At 39.0% G+C, this 25,858-nt stretch overlaps 2 protein-coding genes and 1 non-coding gene across 3 annotated transcripts; 1 reads left to right on the plus strand and 2 right to left on the minus strand.

Annotated features, from left to right (window-relative positions):
- The first annotated feature begins 68 nt into the window (after positions 1-68).
- On the plus strand, positions 69-4,025 carry LOC116267536 (protein BUNDLE SHEATH DEFECTIVE 2, chloroplastic). The gene is made up of 5 exons (XM_031649313.2): positions 69-226; positions 558-673; positions 937-1,000; positions 3,082-3,178; positions 3,659-4,025. The coding sequence occupies exons 1-5, from the start codon at positions 166-168 to the stop codon at positions 3,735-3,737; spliced, it is 417 nt and encodes a 138-aa protein (XP_031505173.1). The 5' UTR covers positions 69-165; the 3' UTR covers positions 3,738-4,025.
- Positions 4,026-5,782: 1,757 nt separating this feature from the next.
- TRNAR-CCU (transfer RNA arginine (anticodon CCU)) lies at positions 5,783-5,855 on the minus strand. Its single transcript has one exon. It is a non-coding gene; the product is annotated as a tRNA-Arg (tRNA).
- A 2,753-nt stretch (positions 5,856-8,608) lies between these two features.
- On the minus strand, positions 8,609-12,931 carry LOC116267771 (heme oxygenase 1, chloroplastic-like). Its single transcript, XM_031649662.2, has 4 exons — positions 12,247-12,931; positions 9,322-9,545; positions 9,066-9,173; positions 8,609-8,868 (listed from the first exon to the last, which is right to left on the minus strand). Exons 1-4 carry the CDS (start codon positions 12,764-12,766, stop codon positions 8,776-8,778), a joined length of 945 nt encoding a protein of 314 aa, XP_031505522.1. The 5' UTR covers positions 12,767-12,931; the 3' UTR covers positions 8,609-8,775.
- Positions 12,932-25,858: the final 12,927 nt, after the last annotated feature.

The following is a 25,858-nucleotide window of genomic DNA, read 5'->3' on the forward strand; positions in this document are numbered from 1 at the left end:
AGACCATTGAGGGCGTAGTGTAAAGATTCTCGAACGCGCGGCGGAGGTGAGCTTATCTTGAAATGGGGCTTTACCTTCTTTCCCACCACCAAAACTGAACTCGTTTCTTCACTCTTCACCGTGCGCCACAGTGTCCCATTTACACAGACGCGCACGGTTGCTGCAATGGCGAATTGTCTCTTACCAATTCCCGCGAGTACCGCCAGATCTTCTCCCCTGAAGCCAGGTACTTCTCTATCTCTTATTAGTCTCCGAACTCTCATGTTTTCTCCCTTTTGTGTTTTTTCATTTTTTCTCCCTTTTGTGTTTTTTCTGCATTATCAGACGGTTTCTTTCCTCTTGGTTCTTCATTCCTTGCTCCCTCTTTAAGCCCCTTTTCTGCTTACATTCTCCTTCGCTCCGTTTGTATTTCAAAGCTATTCGTGGCTACTGACAACTGAGTTGAGGATAGTTAAACAATTTCATTAAGATGGCATTGAGCGACTCAGGGAATCCAACCGAATGCTAATCATGTTTTTCTTTTCCAATTGTCCTTCTCTTATGTTATTGTTTTACAGCAATGGCAACTGGGCTTCCCCGGAGCAAATTTCTGGAAGTTGCTGGCTTTAATCTTGGCAGAGTGGTCACTGTCCGCAAGCCTGAATGCGCGAGAAACACTTCAATTCGGGCGAAGGTTGTTTTGCTTTTTCACCATTGTTTCGGTTTTTCATCCAATAGAAGTCAATTTTCGCAATTAGCCAATTAAGGTGGTGGTATGTGAGGATTGCTCATGGTTTTCCAAAACTACGTCTGTTGCACGAGTGATCTTGTTTGGCGTCAAATGACTTTTCGGTTTCTATCATCAATCACATCCCGCACCCACGTCAGCAGATATAAATGTAAGTACTATGTTACAGGCATTTGCAATAATGGTTTGATCTGATTTATACATGACAGGCTGCCGACAGTGACCAGCGAACTAAACCAAATAGCATCGTTTGTGTTGACTGTGACGGAAATGGTGAGTTGATCATTTTGTTTCAAATAATCTGTCATTTAATCATTTGAGACATGTATTACACATGCTTTTGCTGCCCTTCTATTAATTGAGGAACCAAATGTAGGTCTCTTGGTATTGTATAACTGGTGTTGATGGATCCTCTCCTCTTTTTATCAACTTAATTTATATAGTATTTTCTCTAGGTGTCTACCACAAGCAGTGGATAGGATAATCATGGATCCGTTGTACTACTTTAAAATCATTACTTTTTCTCTATGGTTCAATTTATTATTTTATTATGCGAGACAAGCTGAGTCTAATTCATCAAAATGCTTCGGAAAGTCTTACATGGAGATATCTTGAGCTGCTGTTGAGAGCTGAGTAATGCATAAGCTTGACTGAGTTTGCTGTCAGAAGCTGAGAATGATTGTTGTGAGATATGAAACTGAGTTTGCAATTTCTGGTAGTGTTTAATTCCGAGTGTGGATATGAAGATTTTCTTGGGAAGGTTCATATGTGCTGCATGATCTTGTGAAGATCTTTCAGAGCAAGAAAATTGTCAATCTTCATCTGCAAACTCTTGCTTTAGTGCTCATAAGTCATCACAATTTGCTTTGTCACCTTCCTAGTTCATTAAGCGTTGTTGTTTTCGTTTTCCAAACTTTGAGGAGATTGGGCACAGAACTGTTAATATAGCTGCTTGAAGTTGCTTGCTTCCATTAGAGTGAATACATCAGCGTGCCTTTTAAAGGAAAATGTTGAAGCTTTTAAAAAAATACTGATCCATCAGGGTTCACTTCTTAGCTACTTCAATTTGTTGATGTGCCTGAGATGGTCATAAGAACCAGGAATGAGTCCAAGTTAGTTTCTTCATTGAAGTGATGCCTTCAAATTTAGGTCTGAAATGATATTGATGGGCAAGGGTGTGTACATGAGAGTTAACACTGTCATCTGGTCCAGGACAAAATTTTCTTCTATAAAATTAAAAATTTTGATTTAGAAAGTCAAAGGAAAATGATGAGGTTAGTCAGAATATGGAAAGTAAGGTCAAGTTTAACAAGTTCTGAAAATTTTACAGTGCTCAATTAACAGCCATGTATTGCTTCTACAATGCTTTTGGATTTTCACTTTCTTCTATGGACCATAACTGTCTTATCTCTGCCATAGAGAAAGGCTTGGATAGTCTCATATTTAAGATTGTAAGAGATATTGATAGCCATTAATAATTGAGCCTCTTGTTGCCTTTTGTCCTATGAGACCTAATGATTAGCCTTTCAGGCACCTTTCTTTAATGTTTCTTAATGAAACCGCACCTGGACCGAGTCACTTTATTACTCACCTTCTAGTGCAAATTGTAAAACCCTTGCTATTCCCCTGCCCCTAGGGTTATATAATGAATCGGCAAGAGCAAGGGTGGTGCCCATGCCACTCGAACCAGGGACCAGCCACTGGCCCAAGACAGTGCACCAACCTGCTGATGGCAGCCTGTCCGGCAGTTTTTGACCAATGACACTCGTACATAATATATAAATGCATGACAGCCACAAGCAGCATATATGTTGCTTTTATGTAGTCTCTTTTGCAAAGAAGTGAAATTATTCCTGTTACAAGGAATGATGGTCCGTTTCTGTTAATCCTTAATAATTTAAAAATATTTTTTGTAAATTTGTTTTTAGACTTTTAGTTACTGTTTTGTATTCAAGAATCAAAGAGTAGTAAGTGTACCTGTTGGACTAAGTTCCACATCTTATGCAAAGTTATACCTGTCTTGAATGCTCTCATCATGAAGTATTTAACAAGGTAAGGCATGTTCATCCATGAACCAATTGTCACACTTTATTCTACACCTGTGTTCATCATCTTCTTTTTCTTTCTTTTTGGCTAAGGAAATTCTCATTGACAATTGTTGTATGACTTACTCCTTGTTCCTAACCACTTGTTTAGTTTCTTTCTCTACTCCAATTTCGTTGTTAAAAGCGATGTCTTTCATGATTGATTCTCTTTGTGTTTTCGCAGTATTTGCTTATTTTTTGTAGTTATTTTTCATAGTTAACGAACAATGAATGCACTCTTGTTGATCTGTTTCCTTTTCTTAATGTTAGGTGTGGTGGTTTGCTCACAATGCAAGGGAAGTGGAGTAAATTCTGTTGACCATTTTAATGGACGATTCAAGGCTGGTGCACTCTGCTGGCTTTGCAGGTATGCCTCTTCTGGAGAAAGTGCGTCTGTTGGTTAATGCTTTTGTTGACTCATTGGTTGGATGAGTCAAAGAATGGTGCCTAGTAAACTTAAAGCTAGAAAGATTAGTTCAAATTTAATTTGCCACGCTGTTTTTAATCGATGCAGATTTTGCTAAGCTTCAATATAGCAGTCCAACTTGTCTGATTTGAAGAGAGCAATAATATTCTACATATAACTGGTCAACTTTCTTCAAATTTCCACTTTCTTTAGTAGATTCTGACATGAGACGTCAGATATCGAAGGACTGCTTTTTATATACATAGATGGCATACAAAGATATTGGCTGATATTGGGGAGATCGTCCCTAATGTATGATATAAAACGTGTTTTTTTGAGGAGCAAATTTCTTTACCTTGACCTTTGTAACTTAAGCTAGAATTAGTTGTCTTGCTTGATTTTATGTTCATGGTTTGATCCAGACTCACCTTTTGTTAACAGGGGCAAGAAGGAGATACTATGCGGTAACTGCAACGGTGCAGGTTTTGTGGGCGGTTTCATGAGCTCTTACGATGATTAGACATGAAAAAGTTGTACACGTTTTGTATGTTATTTTCCTGTAGTTCTTTTCAGCAAAATTGTACCGGTACAACTAATTACAATCCCTCTCTCTCCCCCTTACTGGAAATGAAATGCCGACGAAGGGGGAAGATCTAGTCTTGGTTCAACAATCTGGGATCCTCTGGTGCAACTGTTGGTTGGTGGTAGTGGTGTGTTCTTTTGCAATTATCGTTGGCCTTTGAGGCTGTATGATAAGACGTTTGTTTCAGCATTGTTTGAGAACGGGATATCGGAGTTGGTTATTCTAGTTGACTTCATCACAAGAATTTGAATGTTTGGGAGAAGGATATAGGAGAGCCTAAAATTTATGGATGGAAACCTGACAAATCCTGTGTTTCCTTTGTAGGTTCCACCTTGGAGATGAGATAGTTGTATTTCCCTATTTTAGAATGAAACCGGTAGTATATCTGGCAAGGGCTTTCAACCGTGTTGGCGACTTCTACAAGCAAGAGAGAGAGAGAGAGAGAGAGAGAGAGAGGAGCAACTTGTCCTCATAAGCCTAATGCCAATTGGAATCAATCTGATAATATCTTATTTACCTGTTCAATTTGATCAGCTATACTAAGTCCTTTGGAGCGCGAGAGAGAGTCATATTTCCCATAAAATTGAAAAGTCCACTACTCTGTCAATACCAATTCTTTTTAAGCGTAACATTTGGAAACCTTGCAACTTTTTTATTAGCCGCTCCAAGCATTTGGTCGAAAGTTTAGGAGATTAACAATCCACTGCTTGGAAAAGAAACTCAAAAGGAGATTAACAATCCACTGCTTGGAAAAGAAACTCAAATGTTCCCTTCATTCCTCCTGCTTTCAGGGGTTTTGAGTTGTATCAGGATCAATGATGGCAATGGTTTTCACCAAAAATTTTAGTTGCTTTTGTTATTGAAGTTGAAGGAAAACAGAAACCCTCCAGCTTGGTGATGGCTAGAAAGTGAAGGAACAAGTCGATGACTTGGATCAGCTTTAACTTACGAGTGGTCGGCACTAATCATCAACTAGGCTTAGCTGAGAGAAAAGGTTTAGGGGGTGTTTGGGAGAAAAAACCTGGTTTTGCCACAAAACATCATTTCAAGAGTGTTTGGATGACAATTAAACCGGGTTTTGTCAAAACCTGGCTTTCATAAAAGGCCTGCAAAACTTGCTTTCCCCCAGGTTTTTCAAGTAAGGTTAATGTTTGCCTCTAACCAAAGTTTTTCACTTGTCATTCAAACATCCAAACTAAGTTTACAAAACTGAGTTTTGAACCAGGTTTTTAAAGCATGTTTTCACAAAACCAAATTTGGATGTGTTCATCATTGATTGCTTTCTAGGGGTTAGTTATCTTTACTATGGCAATTATGTGTTTCTAAGTTTATCGTCCACATCAAGCCAATAACACCCCCCACATTTTTCTTTCAAGGACTTCACATTTCCCATATGTAAAGAATTGTCCTACACTTTAGATATAGTTCGTTTTTTACTCGTTTATATATATATATATATATACATAGTGATTGGTAAAAACCAGACTAATAGGTCAGGGACAAAACCAGTCCCTTCAAGTATGATATTTGAAATTTTTTTAAAAATCTAACCTTGCCAATATGATCTTAAATATAGGTTGATGCAAAGATATATTAAGTTGATCATTTTTTGGTTTTAATAGTGTCTTTTATAATAAGCAACAATGAAAGTCTCACATAACATCAACATTTTGATAATAGAAAAATCAATTTTGCTTTTTTTATATCAAAATAGCTTTTATAAATATATTAGGATGTTTACATTTTATTCAAAATTATTTTTTAGCAAAAACTAAAGGAGTGTCTGGTTTCTACCAATTTCTCCATATATACACACAAACTAGCTGATCAAGTTTCAACATCGTGCGTGCTTCATAACCATGAAAGACCCATTTTCAGGGCCAAACAAAGCTTGGGACGCGAGCTGCAAAAAAAATGTTTGTTCCTTTTAATAAAAGCTGGGGCTTTCCATTATTACAAAAAAGAGAAAACAAAAGAGAACGCGCGCCAGGTAGGGGTCGAACCTACGACTTTCTGCTTAGGAAACAGACGCTCTATCCACTGAGCTACAGGCGCCTTTTGTTCATACCGTCTTCAACAGATGATTAATAGCAATTATACAATGCATGGGATGCACATCCACATTCGACCGGGTACCCAATAGCAATGATCCATAGTCAGTAATGCCTTTAACGAATATAGTTTTAGTTTTCTTAAAGTTCTATAAAAAGCTGGTGAGCTACCTAAAAAGAAGATACGGTTATGTCTGGGGTTAGGTTTACAATATGAACGAGCTTTTACTTGCTCGTCCATTGCTTCCGAATAATTTGCAAGCGAAGGCTATTCATATGCAAAATTTCACTTCGACATCTCCTCATACTTTTGGAAGACTTAGACCACCGTTGTAATATATTGAGGAAGAAGTCAGTGGCATCCAGAAAGGTTCAATCTCTAACAGAATATGCATCACCAATTTACAAGCCATCAAAACCGGATTCCTATCCAGATTTGGTTTTTTCTAATTTTTTATAGATATCCTCCACAAAAAAAAAAACAAAAATACGTTCGATTTTGAGAATTTCGCATTGAAACGCCTTAATAAGACAGAGAACAAGAAGGCTGTCGAACGAAAAATATTCAAACTTGAGCATGGTTTTGATGCATAAGTGAAGTTAGATGCTCCTTTTACAAGGTTCTTCTTTTTAATTGAAACTAAGAAGCAAGCAAGGACGGGAGACGGATGGCTACGAGAACACGTTTCTTGGTCTTGGTTTCTCTGATTACATTGATCACCGGTTTTGCATGTTCCAAAGCAATATTTCTCTTAAATGATGGGATCCCACCCAAGTTCCAAATAAGCCTGGGCGGGACACTCGAAAGTCAGGTTCCGGGTCGACTCGATTAAATTTAAAAATATTTTTAATAAAAAATAATATATATATAATTAATTATAATAAAATATTATATATATAAATTAATAAACAAATAAAAATTATTAAACCCACCAGGGTTTGTTGGGTCCACCCGAGTCGGCTCGGTACCCTTTTTTTGGGGCTCAAGCCTAAGCCCGAGTCAGGCCAAATAGTGGGTACCCACCGACGGCCCGGCTTGGTGCCTAGCCTTAGTTCCAAAGCATTCTTTTAAACATATCAACCATTGTGATGGCAAAAATTTGAGGGAAGTTGTCAATGAGAGGGTTGAAGCCTGCAATGAACTTATGCAGGGTTGGTTGGGCGAATCAAGCAGTCACAGCAACAAAGATGAGATCAAATCGACCACTTTTTTTTTTTTCAAATTGGTGAGGTCCCTCTTATGGACTGAAAAACGGGTAAAACGAGTATGCTTGGACGTTAAAGACGAAGGAAGAAGGGCCGCTTAGGCACTTGCAGACTGCCACTCAATAGTATCTCCTGCATCATCACCACATTGGTTGAAGACACTCTTATGAATCCAGCTGCCTAAACAAATAGAGAGAGAGAGAGAGAGAGAGAGAGGGACAGAGAGATGTTGCGGTAACTTGACCCTACTTAACTTTAAATGGCGTTGGTCCAACGGGTTTGGCTTTTTGCTGATTCGGTTGACAGCTGACATAAAACTCACCAGTTTGATTCCCATGCCCGTCCACCGGCCGATGTAAAACGCGGCATAAGCTTAGGCTCTAGAGGCAGGGTTTTACACCATCAGGTCAGCAACAAAGTTTGGTATTCTAGTTATTTAGGGAAGAAATTCTAGTTATTCTAGTTTCCCAACCATCAACAGAGATGGTTGGACAGTTTGTCAAGCTGGGAATCTCTCAACCAAGTCTAGCGTTCTTGGGATCTACTAGTCTTTGCCAAAAGGAAATTCACCATTTCAGAGATGATGTACTCTCAAGGGGGCGTTTGGAAAAATTGAATACTAATAAGGTTTTTCATGAATCCCTCTCAAAGATTGAAATAGATAAATAAAACATTGTGTTAGTGTTCATGCCCCCCAGCGTCTCTTATTGGCTCCTCAACTATACTTTTTTTTTCTTGGCATCTATTTGTCTTTGCTAAAAGCGAGTCCATCATTTTAGAGATTATGTACTCTCAAGGGATTGTTTGGGAAAAGAAACACTGACAGAGTGTGTTTGGGAAAAAAAACACTGACAGAGTGTTTCATGAACCAACCTCAAATATTGGGATAGATTTAACTGTGTTAGTGCACATACCCCCAAGCATTTCTTACTGGCTCTTCACCTGTACCTTTTCTTGGCATCTGCTAGTCTTGGTCAAAAACAAATTCACCATTTCAGAGATCATGTACTCTCAAGAGGGCATTTGGTTGGGAAAAGGAATACTAGCACAGTGTTTTATAAACATTGAAATAGATTCATAAAACACTAGATTAGTATTCCTGCATACAAATGTTGTTACTGGCTCCTCAACTCTACCTCTTTTCTTGGCATTTGCTAGACTTTGCCAAAAGCAAGTTCACCATTTCAGAGATTACTCTCAAAAGGGCATTTGGCAAAGAACACTAACACAATATGTCCCAAAAACTAACACAATGTGTCTCAAAAATTGAGTAGATTTATAGAACACTGTATTAGTGGTCCTGCACCCTAAGCGTTTCTTACTGGCTCCTCAACTGTACCTTTCTGGGAGCGCTGCCTAAAGGAATGGCCGACCATGGAGAGAAAGATGCTAACATAGGTACAAATAACATAAATGAATGGTGGAGGCACTGCCCTTTGTGTGATGAGAAAATGTAGCAGTAATAAATAGAAAGGTTCGAGCTAAGGGGATCATTCAGTTCCTACTGGTAAGGAAAAAAAAAAAAGAACCTTAGATAGTATTAACAGCATATCATGGAAAGAAATAACTTCGAATTTACCATCTTTGTACAAAATGCTATGCATAGAGGTATGGACTTCAAAGTTTTTTAAAGCCAGAAGGAACAGAAGAAAGTGAGACAACCTTTCCCATTGTCATAATTACATTTCAATTAAATCGGACAAAATATGCCCAATGCATCATGACAATATCAAGCGAAGGATTTTCCCCGAGTACTGGAATGACTTCTCCGTCTCTGCCAAGCAATGATCTTTTTCTTCTCTAGTCCAACTCTGAGAACCATCTCACAAGTCAGTAGTGGAAATGACATCAGAGAAAGATTTCAAACTAAAAAAAATCATGCTACTATATCCAATTATACTGCTTTGAGAGAAAATTGGAGCGAAACTAATCTATAGGGTAGAGGCAACACTTTGATATTGACAATCAAGTCCAAGTGACTGAAATGGAAACAGAAGCGAGGAATTACCTCTGCAAGTTTGTTGATCTTATCTCGCACATTCTGCAATAATTTAGGAAGATCACCGTTCCACTTGTAGAAATCCAGTAATTTGTTGTCCAGTATCATCTCTGACACCTATGGTAGAGAATGCAAACCCAAACGAGCAAAAAATGACAGAAAAATAATAAGTGACTACAATCAGAATCCCAATGGACGGTTGTCAGACAAAAAAATGCTTACTTTGCCGGACACAAAAAAGGTGGATTTCACATTAAAACTCTACCTTTCTACCAATCATCCGACCTCCAGCACTATGAGCAAAGTATGTATTATAGAAATGACATATAAACGATTGAGGATCATTTTCAGAGATCTCCTCGAGATAAGCAGCATAGGTAGTTCCAGGGCCTGATGGTTCTGGGATGGTATGTCCCTGACTCCTAAACCATTCCAAATCCTTTGCCAAGTTTTCTGATCTTTCTAGACCTGTATCCTTGAACTCCGAATCTGCCACAAAGATATGTGTCATAATTCAAGCTCATAAGGTCCATATATCCAGTAAAGAACCCACAGCAATAGAGAGCTCCGACTTTTACCAGTAATCACAAAAATTGTCACTACTAAACAACAAAAATGCTATTTCATGATCATGCAAAAGCCCATGAGGTGTAGAAACAATTCATGACAAGGCATTTTCAGTTAAGTCATGATTGCATCAGGAAATTCCAAAAAAAATCCAGATATAGTTTGTCGTTTCTCTACCCTCTGAATTTCTTTTCTTTGCATGTCATGAATGTATCGTATGGCCATTACCAACACCTCGTGAGAGATTTCCGCAATGTAACCAATGATTTCAGACTTCAGTTCAAGAATGCAAACCTGCAACTTTTGCTACCACTCTCCGTCTAACACATGATTCAATGACCCCACTTTCTAGGTGTAGGATGTCAGAGAAATGAATCAAAATAAAAATGTAGTAAGCACAAGTTGGCTGTTGGTTCCTTCGTCCAACGAAAGATATATAGCTTCTGGATAGGATTAACCACTTGGCTTCACCCATAAGCAAACAATTAAACACTGAAACACTGAATTGATTTGAACTTCAATGAGAAGTTCAACAACAAAACTGGAAAGTGAAAAGGGACTAAAACAACATTCAGTTTTCGAACTTCGAAGTAACAAAAAATCTTTGAGGATATTTAAGTTAGTCGCATGCAGCCAATTTTAAGTTTTTAACATAAAATGTCTCCACTTAGTCTAAGACACAACAATAATACATGCCAGGCGACCACCATAAAATATGACTGTATGGTCTTAAGGATTTCTTAAAAGAAAAACCAAAGTAACCAATATCATCAAACTTCTATCTTTTTCCCCAAAACAGCTCCAAGAAATTTGTCAGAAATATATAATGATACTTTCAAGTTTCAACATATAACTGAAAAATTATCAGGATGGTATTGAACTTATACTATGATAGGTTTCCCTTTTTTGGAAAAAGACTAAAAGTTCTGTTGTTCATAAACACCTCTATATAACAAAAACATCGTAGAACAAGATGTCCACTTACTATTGCCAATCAAAAAGCTGAGAACTGCATCATATCCAGAGATCACTTACTACTTTTACAAATCTTTGTTCTAACAACTGCAAGAGGTTCAAGATTCTTAAACTGGTTAGGTCCTTACTCTCGTCAATGCTAGCTAGTATAGACATTCTTTTGGATAGCAATCCTGCATTAAGGCTATACACAGAAGCTGGACATGAGAGGGAAATAGGAATGAAGTGAGAGTGGATCCATCAACAGCACCGTTTCCAGCAAGTAGTTGACGATGGCATATCTAAATGTCGTGGCTGGAGGACTTGAATACTGAAGAAACGTCCCTCAAGTCTTCATCTCCCCTCTAATTGACATACAACAGAGTTTACATTTAACTAAAAAATTCTGTCTTTTAAATGTTCAGCTACTTTAGCTGAAATGACAATAAGCAATAAATCTATTGATGATTATGAAACGTCCATTCCTATCTTTTTGAGACAAAAAAGCTAATTTTATCCTGCTAAAACACTATGAATTCTTTTAGTACTGATGTTTATTCAAGTCGTCGATTGCCATCCAAGCAGGAGTTGAACAGTAACATTAAACTTATTCACGTACTATTGATGTCCACAGACTAAAGATTACACAATTCCAAATGTGTGAAAAATATTAGTACATATATAAACATAAATATGAAACAATAAGGAACTATAGTGAGCAAAAATTATGTTTGTAAACAGTGAAGACTAAAACCGTAGCTTAAATCGTCTAGACATCTAATCGCATATATGTAGTCCACACGATTTTCCTCTTATGGGAAATGGACAATTAGAGGCTTGGATTTAGATCCTTTTCCTTACATAAGTTCTGCATTCATGACTGTAGAAAATCAGAGAGTAGATTCATTGATGCAGGTTATAGGCCGACCAAGTTGACACATAGGTGAAAGCAACAGGGACGTCCAAAAGTTCGAATTGGAAGACAGACGTTCATGAAGAAATGATCAGACTGATAGAGGCCAGGAGACAAATGAACTCAATCTTGAGGTTTTCTCACGCTTAGATGGGCAAGAATGCGCTGGAGGAGTGGTTTAACTTTCCAGACATAAAAAGAGAAAAAAAAAAACCTACATTAAAGTACAAACGTGTTGGACCTTAGAGCCTTTGAGAGCCATAAAACCTTTTTGTGGATCCAAAAGAAAGCTGTATCTCAAAATCATTCATTAGATTCCCCTTCAGGAAAGATGATTCCCAATAGCCCGTAAAAAGATAGAAGAATCACCCTCAATGAATGAAGACAATCAGCCTTTTGGCATTACGTCGTGCAAAGGAATCCGTCGTGGTCCTTAAAGCATCCACTAAAGTTTCAAGGACCGTAAAAAGCAATACATGTTAAATTCAGAGAACTAGTACTATGTTAACGCAGGCATCGTCCCAATAAACTGAAACAGAAATAGCATGCAAACTACTGAGAATTTCAGAGGGCTCTAGAGCCCAAAAATTAACACATAGTAAAGTACTTGGGACGGCATATCGATCTGATTCCCCAAATACTCAAAGAATGCAAATGCGAAGTTGATGATGGGACGCAAAGCACGCAATAGCAATACAAAATACCGAGGTTCCAAAAAAATTGGAAAGAAAGAAAGAGAGGCTATCGTGTTCTCACATGCAGGGGCTGTCTGCACAATCCGCTCGAGCGTGTCAAAGACCACTTTACTATCAACCAAAAATTTCAGATACCCTTCGATGGTCGGCTGCCACTTTGCCATCGGCTGTTCGTCTGAGACCTTCTCCCCTTCCTTTGCCTGATCAGGAGTGTGCAGTTTCATAGCGACAAACCTCATCTCCTCCACAAACCCCTTGGCCTCACCTGGGTATCTCTTTTTGGGCTTCTCGGTGGCCATGGAAGCAACAGTTACGTCTCTATTCTTCAGCTTCTCTTTAGTCACTCCACCCACCAACATCGATCCTCCAGAGGGCCACAAAATGGGTTTCCTTTCCGGCAGAAGGCGATTGCCAGAGGCAAGCCTTTTATGCTCGAAGCCATGCCCGATCAAGGACAATCCAGAAACCAAAAACTTGGGATTTCTCTTCAGGAGCAGGGTCCTGCTTCTGAGGTTTCTTGTTGGCTCACTTGCGTGCAGAGAGAAGAATGTGACGTGATGGAGACTAATGGTTTCCGGCATGGTCTCTTCCTGGAAATGGAAAACGGCAGAAGCCCTCTGACAGAGATGGCGTCCTTCTCCCTTCTGCTAGAAACAAGGTCACGCACCCACACACACTCTCTCTCTGTTAGACGGGCACGTATCTTTGGTAGGGGGGAAGAAACCGATAACGCTCCAAATTTGTCAATTATTCCCTTCCTTTTTTTCCGTTCATATATGAAGTTTTAGTGTCCACTCGATTCCCAAACCCATGTTCGTGAATGATTTTATGGACACTGGCGTCGCTTTTGCAAGCTGTTAAAAAGGTGCTTAAATTAAACCATGACATATTAACGATAGTTTAACATCGTCTTTTTTCTTGGCTTCTGCATAAACTTTTAGTTACTCTTTCAATCCAAGGGAAGTGTCCGCCACCTTTTAGAGAAATAATGCCTACACCAATCAAATTAACAAAGCCTATCAACTCCAACAGCCTCATCAGCTATGCTACGCTCCTCCAAGTCTTTTAACTTAAACTTTTTCTAACTCTTTATACGAAAAGGAAGGGAGGATTCCATTCCTTAATTATTTTATATTTTCAGTAATGGTTGATCCCAATAATTGTTCGATACTTTTCATTGAAATTGAGGTCCGTATCGACAAATTCAAGAAAGTGAAGCACATACTTGAAATTATAGCGAAAAGATGGATTTCTAGATAAAAGAAAGACTTCCTTGTAGATATGATAAGCTTGCGTGTAGACAAGAATTTTTTATTGCAAGTGCCGAGTTATATTTTTAAAATTTTAACAGAAATATAATTGTTCATATATTTTATATAGTCTAAACTAAAATTTATACGTAAACATTTGAAATTTTAAGAATACGACGGTTTCCATGGCCCATGTCAGCCCCCTGCATTACTGCCTGCAAGGAACTGCCAGTTTATTTATGTAGACCTGAGCTTGTCAAGATCAGTTGCGAATAATCTTGGATCGGATCCGACCTTTTTTACTTATATAGTGAGAGGAGTCTCAGAAAACATCTCGAAATTAAAAAAAAAAAAAAAACTTCAAACCCCATTACGGATCATTCATCAAAGGGACAAGAAAGAGTCAGCATCGATCGACTTATGCCGTGCACGAAGCAATTACTTGAATAAGCGTGACCAACTACCTTTTGACATAGACAAGAAAGCAAGTTTTCCTGTAAACATAAGGCCATAGATGTCCCTCAATTGAAGCAAAGTTGGGAACCATAGACGTGAAAGGAATGAATTGTATAACCATGATTCGAATGCCAATACCATTAAGCAATAAAGTATTTATGTGGATTTCATAGTCTGCAAGTTAGAGAATCGTTGGCATTGATGTAGTACATAAGCCTAAGCAGATGGGTAGTAGATAAGCCTGTGCATCCGGCCCGGCTTATCTGACCATTAAAACTCGAGCCCGAGCTTTACCCGATTAAATTAAAAAAATATATTTTTAATACAAAATAATATATATATATATTAATAAAATAAATATTAATATTGAGCCCACTTGAGTTTATCGGGCCTAACCAGGTCGGCCCGATAAATTATTGGGCCGATCCGCTACCCTTTTTTTTAGGCCCGGGCTTGGGCCAGAGTCGGGCCGGGTACACGCTAACAGCCCGGTAGTAATAGACCCTTGTACACTAGATTTTGATAAGAATAATAAAGACTGTAGATTTCAAAAAAATGAGATGGTGGAGATTAAGTTACTAGTATATAATGCAAACTGTTTTTTCAAGTATCCAAAATGCCCTAAAAAGACAAGAAACTTTACTTGGGGAAACTCATGTGTTTCTCTCTTTCCTGCCTTTCTCTCACATCCTTCAAAGGGTATTTAAGATTTTTGAAAAAACAATGTGCATTTTATTTTTGTAGTGACTTAGATTATTTCCATCAAGTCTGGTATATGTAGGTTTGTAGCTACCCGTTTGTCTTACATGGTGACATAATCATTGTTTTAGTATTCTACAAATATATCTAAAAAATTGAGGCAGAATTATGAAATACAATGTTCCAGTAATGTATAAATTAATCTGCCTCAATTTTTCGGAACATAACATAGTAAATTACGCCCCTACATTACCAGACTAGACCAAATCTCAAAAGCTTTGATTGATAATTGAACTTGCTTTAGAATTTCTGCGTCTCATGATAGTTAATATTATACCGTCTTGCCCCGGTGTTGGTACATGTCATCCATTACCAGCTTGGACGGAGTTACGTGGAACTGTAGTTGGCTTCTTATATAAAGGTTCTTATCGTTAAAGATTAACATATCCTGGTCATCCACATGAATGTCAATATATCTGATTTGAATTGGATATTCGATTGAACCGATTTGAAAAAATCAGATATGAAAAAAATTTAATATCCGATTAAGAAATCAGATTAGATTTGAATTTAATAAATGACATCCGATCGGATTCGGATCAGATTCATTTTTAGACAAATATTCTATATCTAATGCTATTAAATTTTGAAAATTGGCAACATCCAGTTCAAAATTCAGATTCGGATATAAATATAAAAACCGGATTCGGATCGGATGCAGATTGTAAAATCGGATTTCTGATTCGGATTCAGATATGACCTTTCTTTATTCAAATCCGAATATGTGGATGTACAAAAAAAAGGATATGATTAAGGATACATCCGATCTGAATCTGATCTGTTAACATCCCTAGTCATCGGCTTATGTAGATGTAAGTTGTGATGAATAATGTAGTCATTTGGTTTCAAGCTTTTCATCATCCTTTGAGAGGCGATTCTTCTCAAATTGTTTAGTTTAGTTTACTTCTTCTATTTTCCTGTAATGTTATTGAAGTAATCAATTCGATGACAAGAAAAATGTGAGAAACGATTGTTGTAAGCTAAGGTCGCTCTCAAGGAAGATCGCGTACATGCTTGTAGCCAACGTATCAGTATGTAATGGAAAGGTCTGAGCGTGCAATGTAATGTCTCATTATTCATCTATAGATATTGTTTTCTGTTCATTTTTTGTCTTCTTCATCATCTCACATCGATATGTATGCATTCGGTCATCGTTTGGCCTCTCTTAAACTTTTCCATGTGCATTGCATGACATTCTCGTGGTTCCTCTCTTCATTTATTTTTTTTTCTTTTCCTTAAGCAATCTTTTGAAGAAAGGCAACCCATGATCAATTGAATGACACGTTGTATATAACCAACACAAGCAGCATGTGAGACTGATCAAGTCGATTTTAATACGCGCATATGAAATACGTAGATTAAATAAATATGATGACTGCATAGCTTGATTATGAGCCCTTCAATAAACTTGATTAATTATTTAAAAGGTGCTGTGCAAATGTTATTTTTTGAAAAAGAACAAGCAAGATGGACGGGAATCTTCTGTTCTCCCTCACTCCACTCTTCCTTTTCCACCGAGACAAGGGTTATTCTCTTACGGTTTGTTTTCGTATTTAGGAGACTTGTTGTCTACCAATTTTATTGTGCTATGGTCTCTTTCTGGCTCTCTCTCAAAAACATTGGACGGTGCTTTTGCACGGCCGTTCGTTTTCAACCTTGAAATCAAATTTCTTGCACTGATTTAAATGCTAAGCGTGCCTACAATGAGGTCTGACCATTTTAAGAGAGAAAAATCATGCATGGGATGCGGATTTGATGGATCAAAAATCACTTTTTTCTGTTTTCAGTGTTTTCTTCTATATCTATGTAAACCGGATGATTTATCTTCCGTTTTCGTTGGATTCTTGAGGATTATATGTGTTTTCCGTAGTTTGGAAGGTCTTCTTGAATTCTCAACGTTCAATTGAACAAAAAGCCAATAGAAACCATCGATTTTTGGCCAGAAAAAGAACCTAAACTACCCTGAAACCGCCAGCGGTGGCTTCGGTCTTCGAGAGACTTTGGGCATAAATTTCTCTAATTCTCTTGCTTACTTAGTGCCATTAGATCTATGATTTTCTCTTGAAAAAACTGCAGAAAATGCTGGCAAAGGTTCCTGCATTCTATCACAGTAAATTGAAAGTGCCGAAGGATTCTGCACCACCGGACCTGGTTCCTGCATTCTTTTATCACAGTAAATTGAAAGTGCCTCTTTGATGATAACATTTCTATCTCTTTTCCATTTTTCTTGTCCTTCCACATCTAGCACATTATAAATGGCACAATTCTCTGATTAGTTCGGAACTTGTCCTACAATCTTTGATTTCCTTCTCACGAAATTTCTCAATCCAACTCCAGCCCCAACCCAGACTTTGACAGCACCAAACTTCTCTCTCCTCAGCTTTTTAGGGTCTCTAGACTATAATACCCCGAGGCCAAGTAATTGTTCTCTAGCCAGCTTGTTGTTAAAGTCTTTGTTCTACAAATCCTCCCTGCTAAAAGAGCTTGACATGTCTCCTGATACGGTCAGACCTTCAACAATGCCGAGCGAGGCCACAAATATGGCCGAGAGCAGTCATCGTGGGTGGGACCAGCCCGCCCTACAAAGCACTGGGGCCGACCAAGGCCAAACTGACCCAAACCTAGGTCAAGAGGGAGGAGTGGGTGGCTCGAATCAAGACGGAATCACCACTTGTGAGGTTAGAACTGAGCTTAGAGTTGATGCAGAGGGAGGAGTTGCAGCGGCTCTAAGTGAAGGACAAGGAGATGACCCAGGCGCGGCACTTGAAGACCAAGGCGGTGGGTCTAACCCGGTCTAGATCGAGTCCACCTAAGGGTCGGGTCGAGCCTAGACACTTAGGGCCAACCTAGGGCGACGCCTAGGCAAATGAGGTCCAAATCCATGCCCAGACTAGTGCGGGAAGGAGGAGGATCGAGTTAGGAATTGAGACATTTGGTCTCAATCTTTAATTTTGCGCATTTTGATTAGTATTTGCTTTTGCGCCATTTGATTATGCTTTTGGATTCAAGTTTTGATCCGGATCAAGTGTTTAGATCCGTTATTTAATCCAGACTATATATTGTTTGTAATCTTTTGATTTCGTATGCAAAATTTGAGAATTGAAGTTCATTTGTTTCTTGACTCTCTCTCTCCTCACGGCTCTCTCCTCTCCCCTTGCGCACTTCCTTTCCCCGCGCCTCTTGTCTTCATCTTCCTTGTGCATCACATTTGAGAAAATCGGCCTCCATTGCCGAGTTCACCAAAGGTCTTCTTAAACCAGCGGGTTTCTTCTCTCTTTGCCTTTGTTTCTTCTTCTCTTCTCGTCCACTCGCCCAAAGGAACGACAGCTTGGAATCCTTCTTGTGCTCCGGCGTGAAGAGGACTCCACGACCCACGGTATTCCCCACTTCAACTCGGCGATCTAGGCGTAGCCATCACTTCATCACCGTGAGGGCTAGAGGCCACATCGTCCCTGGGAAGGCTCCTTGACATCTATGCAACTTGGTGTATTGGAGCAATCGACATCTCGAAATTGAATTGGAGGTTAGTGCATTCAAATTAAGTGGTGAAATTGTGCAACTTCATTGGGTTGATTTGACAGAAGATTCGACCAAAAGAGGGGTTTGACTTTCTCGGTTCCAGCCATGGGAATCAGCTTTTTTCTTAGGTAGAAACTTCTCCCAAATCTGCTTTTACGAGACACAAGGAATCCCCTTGATTACTCGTGCTTGCACTCAAGTTTTCATGCGATTTCAACGGTTGTTTGGGTATCAAAAGCCCATCTTTTACTCTCGATTTTAGCTTGTACTCTTGCCAGCAAAATTCAGAAAAGAAAAGTGAAAAAAAAGAAAGAAAAGAGGCGAGAAAACAAAAAAAGAAAAATGCCCAAAGAACGAATTAGAAGAAATGCGAAATCGGATGTTTAGGCAAGTTCGGTCTATTTTAGGGCCGGCCGGAATTTGCTAATTCCGGCCACTGCTGCTATAATTCCAGCAGCCATTTGGTACTTTCTGGTGATCATTTGGGGCATCCGGCCAAAACTTTAAGCTGATCTTGAGCTGTCCTAGAGATTCTCCAAAAATCATGGCTTCATTTGGGAATATCGTAAGAGTGTGGAGGACCTCCTAGGCGTTCACACCTAGCCGCCGGTGCATTTGGAGTCTTTTCGGTCATCTCTCCTATTTTCAAGGTAAGTGGATCTATCATTTGGGCCTTTTGCCATCTCCACCATCCATCTAGCCCATGTGGCAAGCATTGGGAGTGTTAGAGATCTCTTAAGATCGAGTCGAGATATTGTCTCCACATTTGGTGGAATCTTCTAGCCACCTCGCCTACATTTGATCTTCATTTGGAGATCAAATCCCACTTAGTTAGGAGACCTCCCAGCATTTTAGGAAGTCAGCCCTACCTTCTCGCCACTTGTCCCAAGCCGTAGCCTATTCACACCCCTAACTGGTTTCAAGCATCGTTAGTGGACCACATTTGGCCAGCTCGCCCAATACCTACACATTTGCCTCAACCTCTCTCCCAACATTTGAGGGAGATAGCCTCCACGCACCCTCCACCTCAGCCAACATTTTAGGAGCCCAATCCCCAGCCGGATTTCCCTCCCAAACATTCGCCCAATTCCCCTCACTCGCCCATAGCCAGCCGCCATTTGCACTTGACCCATTACCCTCATCCGTTCCCATTTTCACCTAGGTAAAACGCACCTAAACCTACCGTTCCTAAAATATAGGGATTGACATTTGACCCACTTCCCTACCTCGGTTCGAACCCCAACTCGGACCACTAGACCTAGCCTACCAGTCCTACAGTTGACCTAAACTTAACCCCCATCCAAGCTCGGACCTAGCCCAGCCCACTTGCACCTAGCCGACCTTAACCTATCTGAGCCCACTATGGTCCACCACCTAGGTGGCTACAGCCCTAGGACACAAGGCAGCCCGTGAACTTCTTCACAGCCTTGGACACTTGTAGCCGGTGGATCCCAGCCAGCAGCTCACACTTACGCTGCCGGCCCTTGTGCACGTAGCCAGCCCAGCGCGCGGCCAGACGGGCCGTGCCCGTCGCCCATCTCACCACCGCGCTCGGCCAGGAGGGCCGAGTTATCATCCTCAGCAGCGGCCAGGAGGGCCGTCGTCTTCAGCACCTCTGGTGCCTTCTTAGCGCCTGCCTTAGCCTCGCGCAGCCAGGCGTTCCAAGGCTAGATTTGGCTCCCGCCTGCTGCCGGCCACCCTTGCCGCTTGTGCCTGTCGCCCGTGGCCTGCTCCTATCTGCCACAGCCTATCACCTGCGGCTTACTTCTGCTGACGTCTTCCTGTGACCATCAACCAGCTTCTGCGATCAGGTGCTGCCAGCCACCTGCGGCCAGTCCTTGCCTACGGCTAGCGACCAGCTAGTCTTTTCCCTTGCGGCCAGCGGTCCTCTTCACTTTCCAGCCAAGTTTTGGTCGTGACTTCTTCAGTCTCATCCGTCACCTGGACCAGGAGCTCTCTGCCCTGTAGCTGCATTACCCGAGTGTGGAATCTCACCTCATGGTCTTTGGATACTCGTACGCCAAGCTAGCCTTGGCCGGTACTTTCTAAACCCCCTATAGACTGGTGGGTAGTAGTTTTTGCTTTAGTTCTTTGCTTTCATCCCGACTACGGCCACTGTTGTGCACAGAGGTACTTCGGAGGCTCCAAGCCGAAGACACGCCCTCTAGCCAACTTAGCCTCCTACGGGTTGGTGTGGTTTGCTCGATTAGGTTTGGTTTGATGGTTTGTTTGAGTGAGTTGTGAGAGATTTATTATTATATCGTTCGCGCTTTGTACTGGCCTCACATCTCTAGTCATTTGTAATAGGTTTGACTTTTGGGTTTGGGATTAACCTCACTTGTAATCTTTAAACCTATTGGATTTTAAGTCGGGGTTCCTGTCCGACTCGGTAGTGTCTTTGTAATTGTTTGTGCTAGGTTTAGTGTTAGGCTGTGTCAATGGTGCTCTTGGGGGTAGGCACGACCGTTGGCGTGGAATTTGGTCGACGTCGGGTTAGATCCTACCATCTCCTCTAAAGGCCAAAGTCATGCTCTTTTTTCTTTCTTAAGGTCTGCACAATGTTTAACTACCTGATTCATTCATGGGCTCGGGCCCTTGGTCCAACAGATCTCAACTTGCTCCTTAGCAATTCTAGTTTCAACCAAAAAAAAAAAAAAACTAGGAACTAAGGGTTAAGTTGGGATCCGTTGGACTAGAGGGACAAACCCAAGAGTGTGTTGGATCGTTACAGTGGTATCAAAGCAAATCTCATATTGAAAATTGTGAGGGGTCTGAGCTCGAGAGTGGGTCAAGTCGTTACACAATGCCTTTCAAGAGACTAAGGGTGTAGACCTCCATGATTACCTACCAGCAGCACCCCATAAGAATCTGCCAATACAACGTTCTAGTTTTTTGTTGTACTTTTCAACAACCCTAAAGATACCATCCAAGAGGTGCACAAGGAGCATAGATTATGTTTGATTTGACATAATCATCCTGAATAAGACAATGAGTTGGCTTTCCATTAGCAAGTTTGTCTTCAAATTTCTTAATTAAAGTTTGCAGTGTTCTTCATTTATCCTACCAATGGACAAATGCACTCCTATATAGTTAAGGGGCAGTTTGTCTTCTTTCCATCCCTCAGTTTCATACTATCACTACTATTAAAATAAATAATATCTTATTTATCAGCATTAAATTACTCTCGACTTCCCTTGCCTAATCTCCAGGAGCCTTTTAGTTCTCTTAATACATTTAATTAAGGCCTTAGCTAGATAAAAGTACATTATCCGCATAAAGAAGAGAGCATATACTTAGAAGCCTCATCGATGGGAAGGGAGTGCTACACCCTTATATGGAAGAGTTCCATAATAAAGATGAACAAATATGGGAAAAGTGAATTCCCCTTTCTCAATACTTTCCCACAGGTATCTCATTTTTATGGAACTCCTTTTTTGGTGGTGGCATAGTTTACCAACAACATTTATACGTGCATATGCGTAGAGAGACGGTCTCTATGTCCCCATTCCCTATATTGGGGGATACCATCTAAAAATGGTTGAAGAGCTAACGTTGTGCAGTGAAAGTTAGTGAAGCTTTAAAATTAGGGAAAAAAAATTTATGTGAAATTATGCAGACAAAAACCTTCCCATGTTTAAAACATGTCTAAAAATTTGACTTTTTATACAAAAGAAAACTTGTAGAGCAACATTTTGTTAAACCTAGCCATTATGAAGACCACAACTAATTAATTGAGTTATATATATATATATATATATATATATATATATATATATATATATATATAAAGTTACAAAAATATAAACCAAATTATTTTTTTAAGAGTCTCAAATACCCTCAAAGAAGACAAAGAGCTCTATTTTAAAAAACCAATTTGTTTGCATATTTCACACATTCTCTCTCTCACACACTCTCTCTCTCTCTTCTCCTTTAAAGGGTATTTCAACCTCTTCAAAAAATAGTTATAACTTGATCTGTATTGCCTGATCTCAATGAAATTAACAACCTCATATGATTCCCATCAAAGTTTGGTATATAGGGGCTACCCATTACCTTCTTTTTCATTATTTAATGATGCGCAAATATGTCATTAAAAATGTGTCTTCCAATGCATTGTAGTTTCTTCAATAAATAAATACTGACATTCTTGTTGCTGGTGCTTTGTTTCAGATCAGTAAAGGTTCTATTGATATTTCTTATTTTTGCTGCTGTTTCCGTTACGTCAGTAAATGTGACTGTACCACTTTTAGTGGTGTTCCAACGGGATGTAACCTAACAGATGTATATAATATAGTTATATTTGAAGTGAATATGACCAACACTACATGGTATAAAAAGTGTCAATAAAATTACTCCATTCACTGACACAATAGAAGGGCATTGAAACTATAGAATCAAAGGTGATTACCGACACAACTTCAGAGATATAAAAAATACTTTATGCTACATGTAGCATTAGTGTTTCATTTAAGGTTGTTTAGCAGGTAGAACACTTTGTGAGTGTTCCATGAATCTACCCAAAACATCTGGGTTGATTCATGAAATATTTATTCATGAACCTACTCCACCTTTTAGGACATATTTAGGATGTGTTGGATCATATATCTAAAATCATGAAATTTCAGAATCAACATTGTTCATTTTTTTAAGAAATTAAAATTATTACACAAACAAGGTGTTTTATTTATGAAATTAGGAAACTGAAACATGGAATTTTGATGCCACTTCAGTTTGAGAAGGAACTATGGTTTGAAATTCTGTTATGGAATTTTCATTCTTGAATCAGAATTTCAAACCATTAAATGACTCATAGAACATTGACATAGTATTCCTTACATTTCCAAACAATAGTTAGTGTTGCATCCTTCGCATTAGTAAAGGATGTGAAAAATCTTGTATTACTACTACTAATGTTCCTTTAGCTCTTTACTAATATAGGTCTTTTTCCTTGTCAATAATAGGTGGCATAGCTTTCACTGACACTTTTTTAGCCGCTAGTTGCGTTAGTAAAATTCTCACGGATGCTTCTCCACCCTTTACTGAAGTTTTCCCACGCAAGTGAAGAGAGTCGTGCAAAATATAATAATCTGTACACTTTTTATGGTTTTATGCAAAGATCTGCTAATCTGCAAACAATTTTTTTCTAGTTTGTAATTCTTTTTCGGCCATTTAGAGTCTAGACTGTGTAAATACGGAAGCTGCTTTCAGTGGTATCTTATTGTATTGCTAATGTGTTAAGGTAACTAAAAGGCCCGAAGAACACACAAGAACTTCACAACATATGCATGTCCAAGTTACACGTCAGTTCATTATCAACAGTAATTCACATTAACTATATTTGCAAATGCGATAAACCAAAGGTCTACATAACGTTCCTCTGATATTTTCATAATGTATATATTCATGTAGTTTTTCCTGTTTTGCTTCAGCGTCTATAGATTTTCTGATTGTTTTCCTTGTTCAGAAAATTTCCAGAAATTGTTTTTAGACTGTCTTGACACGTGCTGCTCACTTATCTTTTCTGATAGAAGGTAGATGGAGAGTCCCCATGGAGGTCGTGGAGGAAGCTGCAAAAAGTTTATCAAATTTCATATGTTGGTAAAGTTGGCAGCTACATTTTATATAACTGCGAGTTTTTTTTTCCCACTGTAAGTCCTGCAGTTTCTGACAAAAGAAGCTAATTCCAAGCGACAGTTGGCAGCGGCATTCACCAACATCTTGCAGCACTGGGAATAACTAGAAGAAAATGATGCAAAAAAATAGCAATAAACCAATGCAATGCAAGAATTGCTCCTCAAGCATCAGCTTAGTTAAAACCCTGATTAATCTGACTAGTTTGTGTTGTCAAACCAGCAATGAGTTAGTTAGAGTAGTCTACTAGCCAGCAGACTAATCTCTGACCTTATGCAATATATATATATATATATATATATATATATATATATATATATATATATATATATATTTATTTATTTATTTATACAGGTCATTGGTTGCCACAGACAGTGGGAACCAACGTATCTGACATATTATCAAACATTCCTGATATATATCTAGAAGATGTCGGTTCCCACAAACAGTGGGAACCAACATATCTCATGTATCATATATCGAAAAGCCCCAACCAATATTCCTCTCTCTTCAGTCCAAATCGTATGCCCTGCATCCTCATCCATTTCTCTCTCCCTCTCACTCGCCAAAAGCATCCCATAGAGTCCTCTCCCCCAGCCCCAACCTTTCTCTCTCTTCGTTCAAAATATGAGTGCTTATAATCAATAGACTTGAGATGAAGATGAATAAAGTTCAGTTCAGTTCATTTTTCATAATTGTTCTAATTTTATTAATTTGTTCGATTGAAGGCAAAGAAAGCAAAGAAATTCAAAATATGAGTGCTTATAATCAATAGACTTAAGAGGAAGATGAATCTATCAAGGCGCATATGGATGATTCAAATGAAGATGAATTGTTCATTTCTAACGAAGACAACATTGATTCAAAACATAATTAAACAATTACGAGCTTCAATAAGCATTTAAACTTCAACTTCATTAAAAACTTATTATCTGCATTAAGGAGACACTTTCTTGTCATCTTTATTAGATATGCAGATAGTAGCGCTACTTCACTTTCACTTTCATCTAGTTGTTCTCAAATTAAATTACATTACATTTTATGTATGTCATTTTTCTAAATGTGATTTTTCCTTCTTTGCTTGCTCATTAACTAATTACCTAACTATTATCTCGAAGGGTTGTAGTGCACTGAGCAACAAAGTGGTCCTCCTCTTTAAAGAATTTGAGTTCAAATCCTAAGATGGTCACTGTCACGTCTCAATAGACTATTCTTCTATACTATAATAGGTTCAAAAGCAATGAATCCTAGGGAAGGTACCCATAGAGGTGCTAGTGGCCTCACTTTGAGGTGGAAAAAACCATTCACTCTTATAGAAAAAAAATAATTGCGTAATTATTAGTCATTTGTTCTTTTTAAAATTTCTATTAATATTCCATATTAATCTTATTCATTTGATTTAAAGTTCACTTTTCAATATCTTGAACTTTACGCCTCATGATAGGTTCAACGTCATTAGACTCATTACCTCTAACAGTATTGGTTTCCTTCATTCACAAAAACTTACCCGAAACATGGATAAGGTAACAGGTGCAACGTAGCAAATTAAATCAAAGAAATAAGAAAATGAAAGAGCAGGAGCCCGCCGGCTAGTGGAAGACACCAAAGGACCCACTCATTAAATGCTTGGACCTAATGAGTTGCCCGTTTTTATGTTGTGTTAACTAATCGATTTCTAGAGCAAGTTGAAAGTAGAAAAGCTACTAAGTGTAGATTTTGTCAATTGTTGTACTATAAACAATACACTAGATGGCTTGTTTGCTGGGTGAATGGAGGAGATATGCAGCCTGGCTCAAGACTGGAGCCCCCACTTAACCTCTCGTCCACACGGTCTTCTTTCAGTGTGTCGAAGTACTAGCCCCACCTGCTTCTAACTTACACATCTGTGACATCCTTTTTGCAACAGAGAATTAATATTTCATGGATTCACAATGAAAACTAGCCGCCTACCAACGTCCACCCAAATGGCTTGCTTTCACTTGGGCAATCATAAACAAGTAAATAAAAAGCACTATCAGTTGCGTTAAAACTATGTACATAGTTCATGTTACTAGAACT

This window comes from Nymphaea colorata, chromosome 14 (assembly GCF_008831285.2).
Source record: "Nymphaea colorata isolate Beijing-Zhang1983 chromosome 14, ASM883128v2, whole genome shotgun sequence".
NCBI classification, from domain to species: Eukaryota; Viridiplantae; Streptophyta; class Magnoliopsida; order Nymphaeales; family Nymphaeaceae; genus Nymphaea; species Nymphaea colorata.

Coding starts and splice junctions, on each gene's coding strand:
- LOC116267536 (XM_031649313.2), top strand. CDS start 166: ATGGCGAATTGTCTCTTACCAATTCCCGCGAGTACCGCCAGATCTTCT. Junction 674..936: donor ACACTTCAATTCGGGCGAAG/GTTGTTTTGCTT, acceptor TATACATGACAG/GCTGCCGACAGTGACCAGCG. Junction 1,001..3,081: donor TGTTGACTGTGACGGAAATG/GTGAGTTGATCA, acceptor TCTTAATGTTAG/GTGTGGTGGTTTGCTCACAA.
- LOC116267771 (XM_031649662.2), bottom strand. CDS start 12,766: ATGCCGGAAACCATTAGTCTCCATCACGTCACATTCTTCTCTCTGCAC. Junction 9,174..9,321: donor GTCGGATGATTGGTAGAAAG/GTAGAGTTTTAA, acceptor TCTCTACCATAG/GTGTCAGAGATGATACTGGA. Junction 8,869..9,065: donor AGATCAACAAACTTGCAGAG/GTAATTCCTCGC, acceptor GATGGTTCTCAG/AGTTGGACTAGAGAAGAAAA.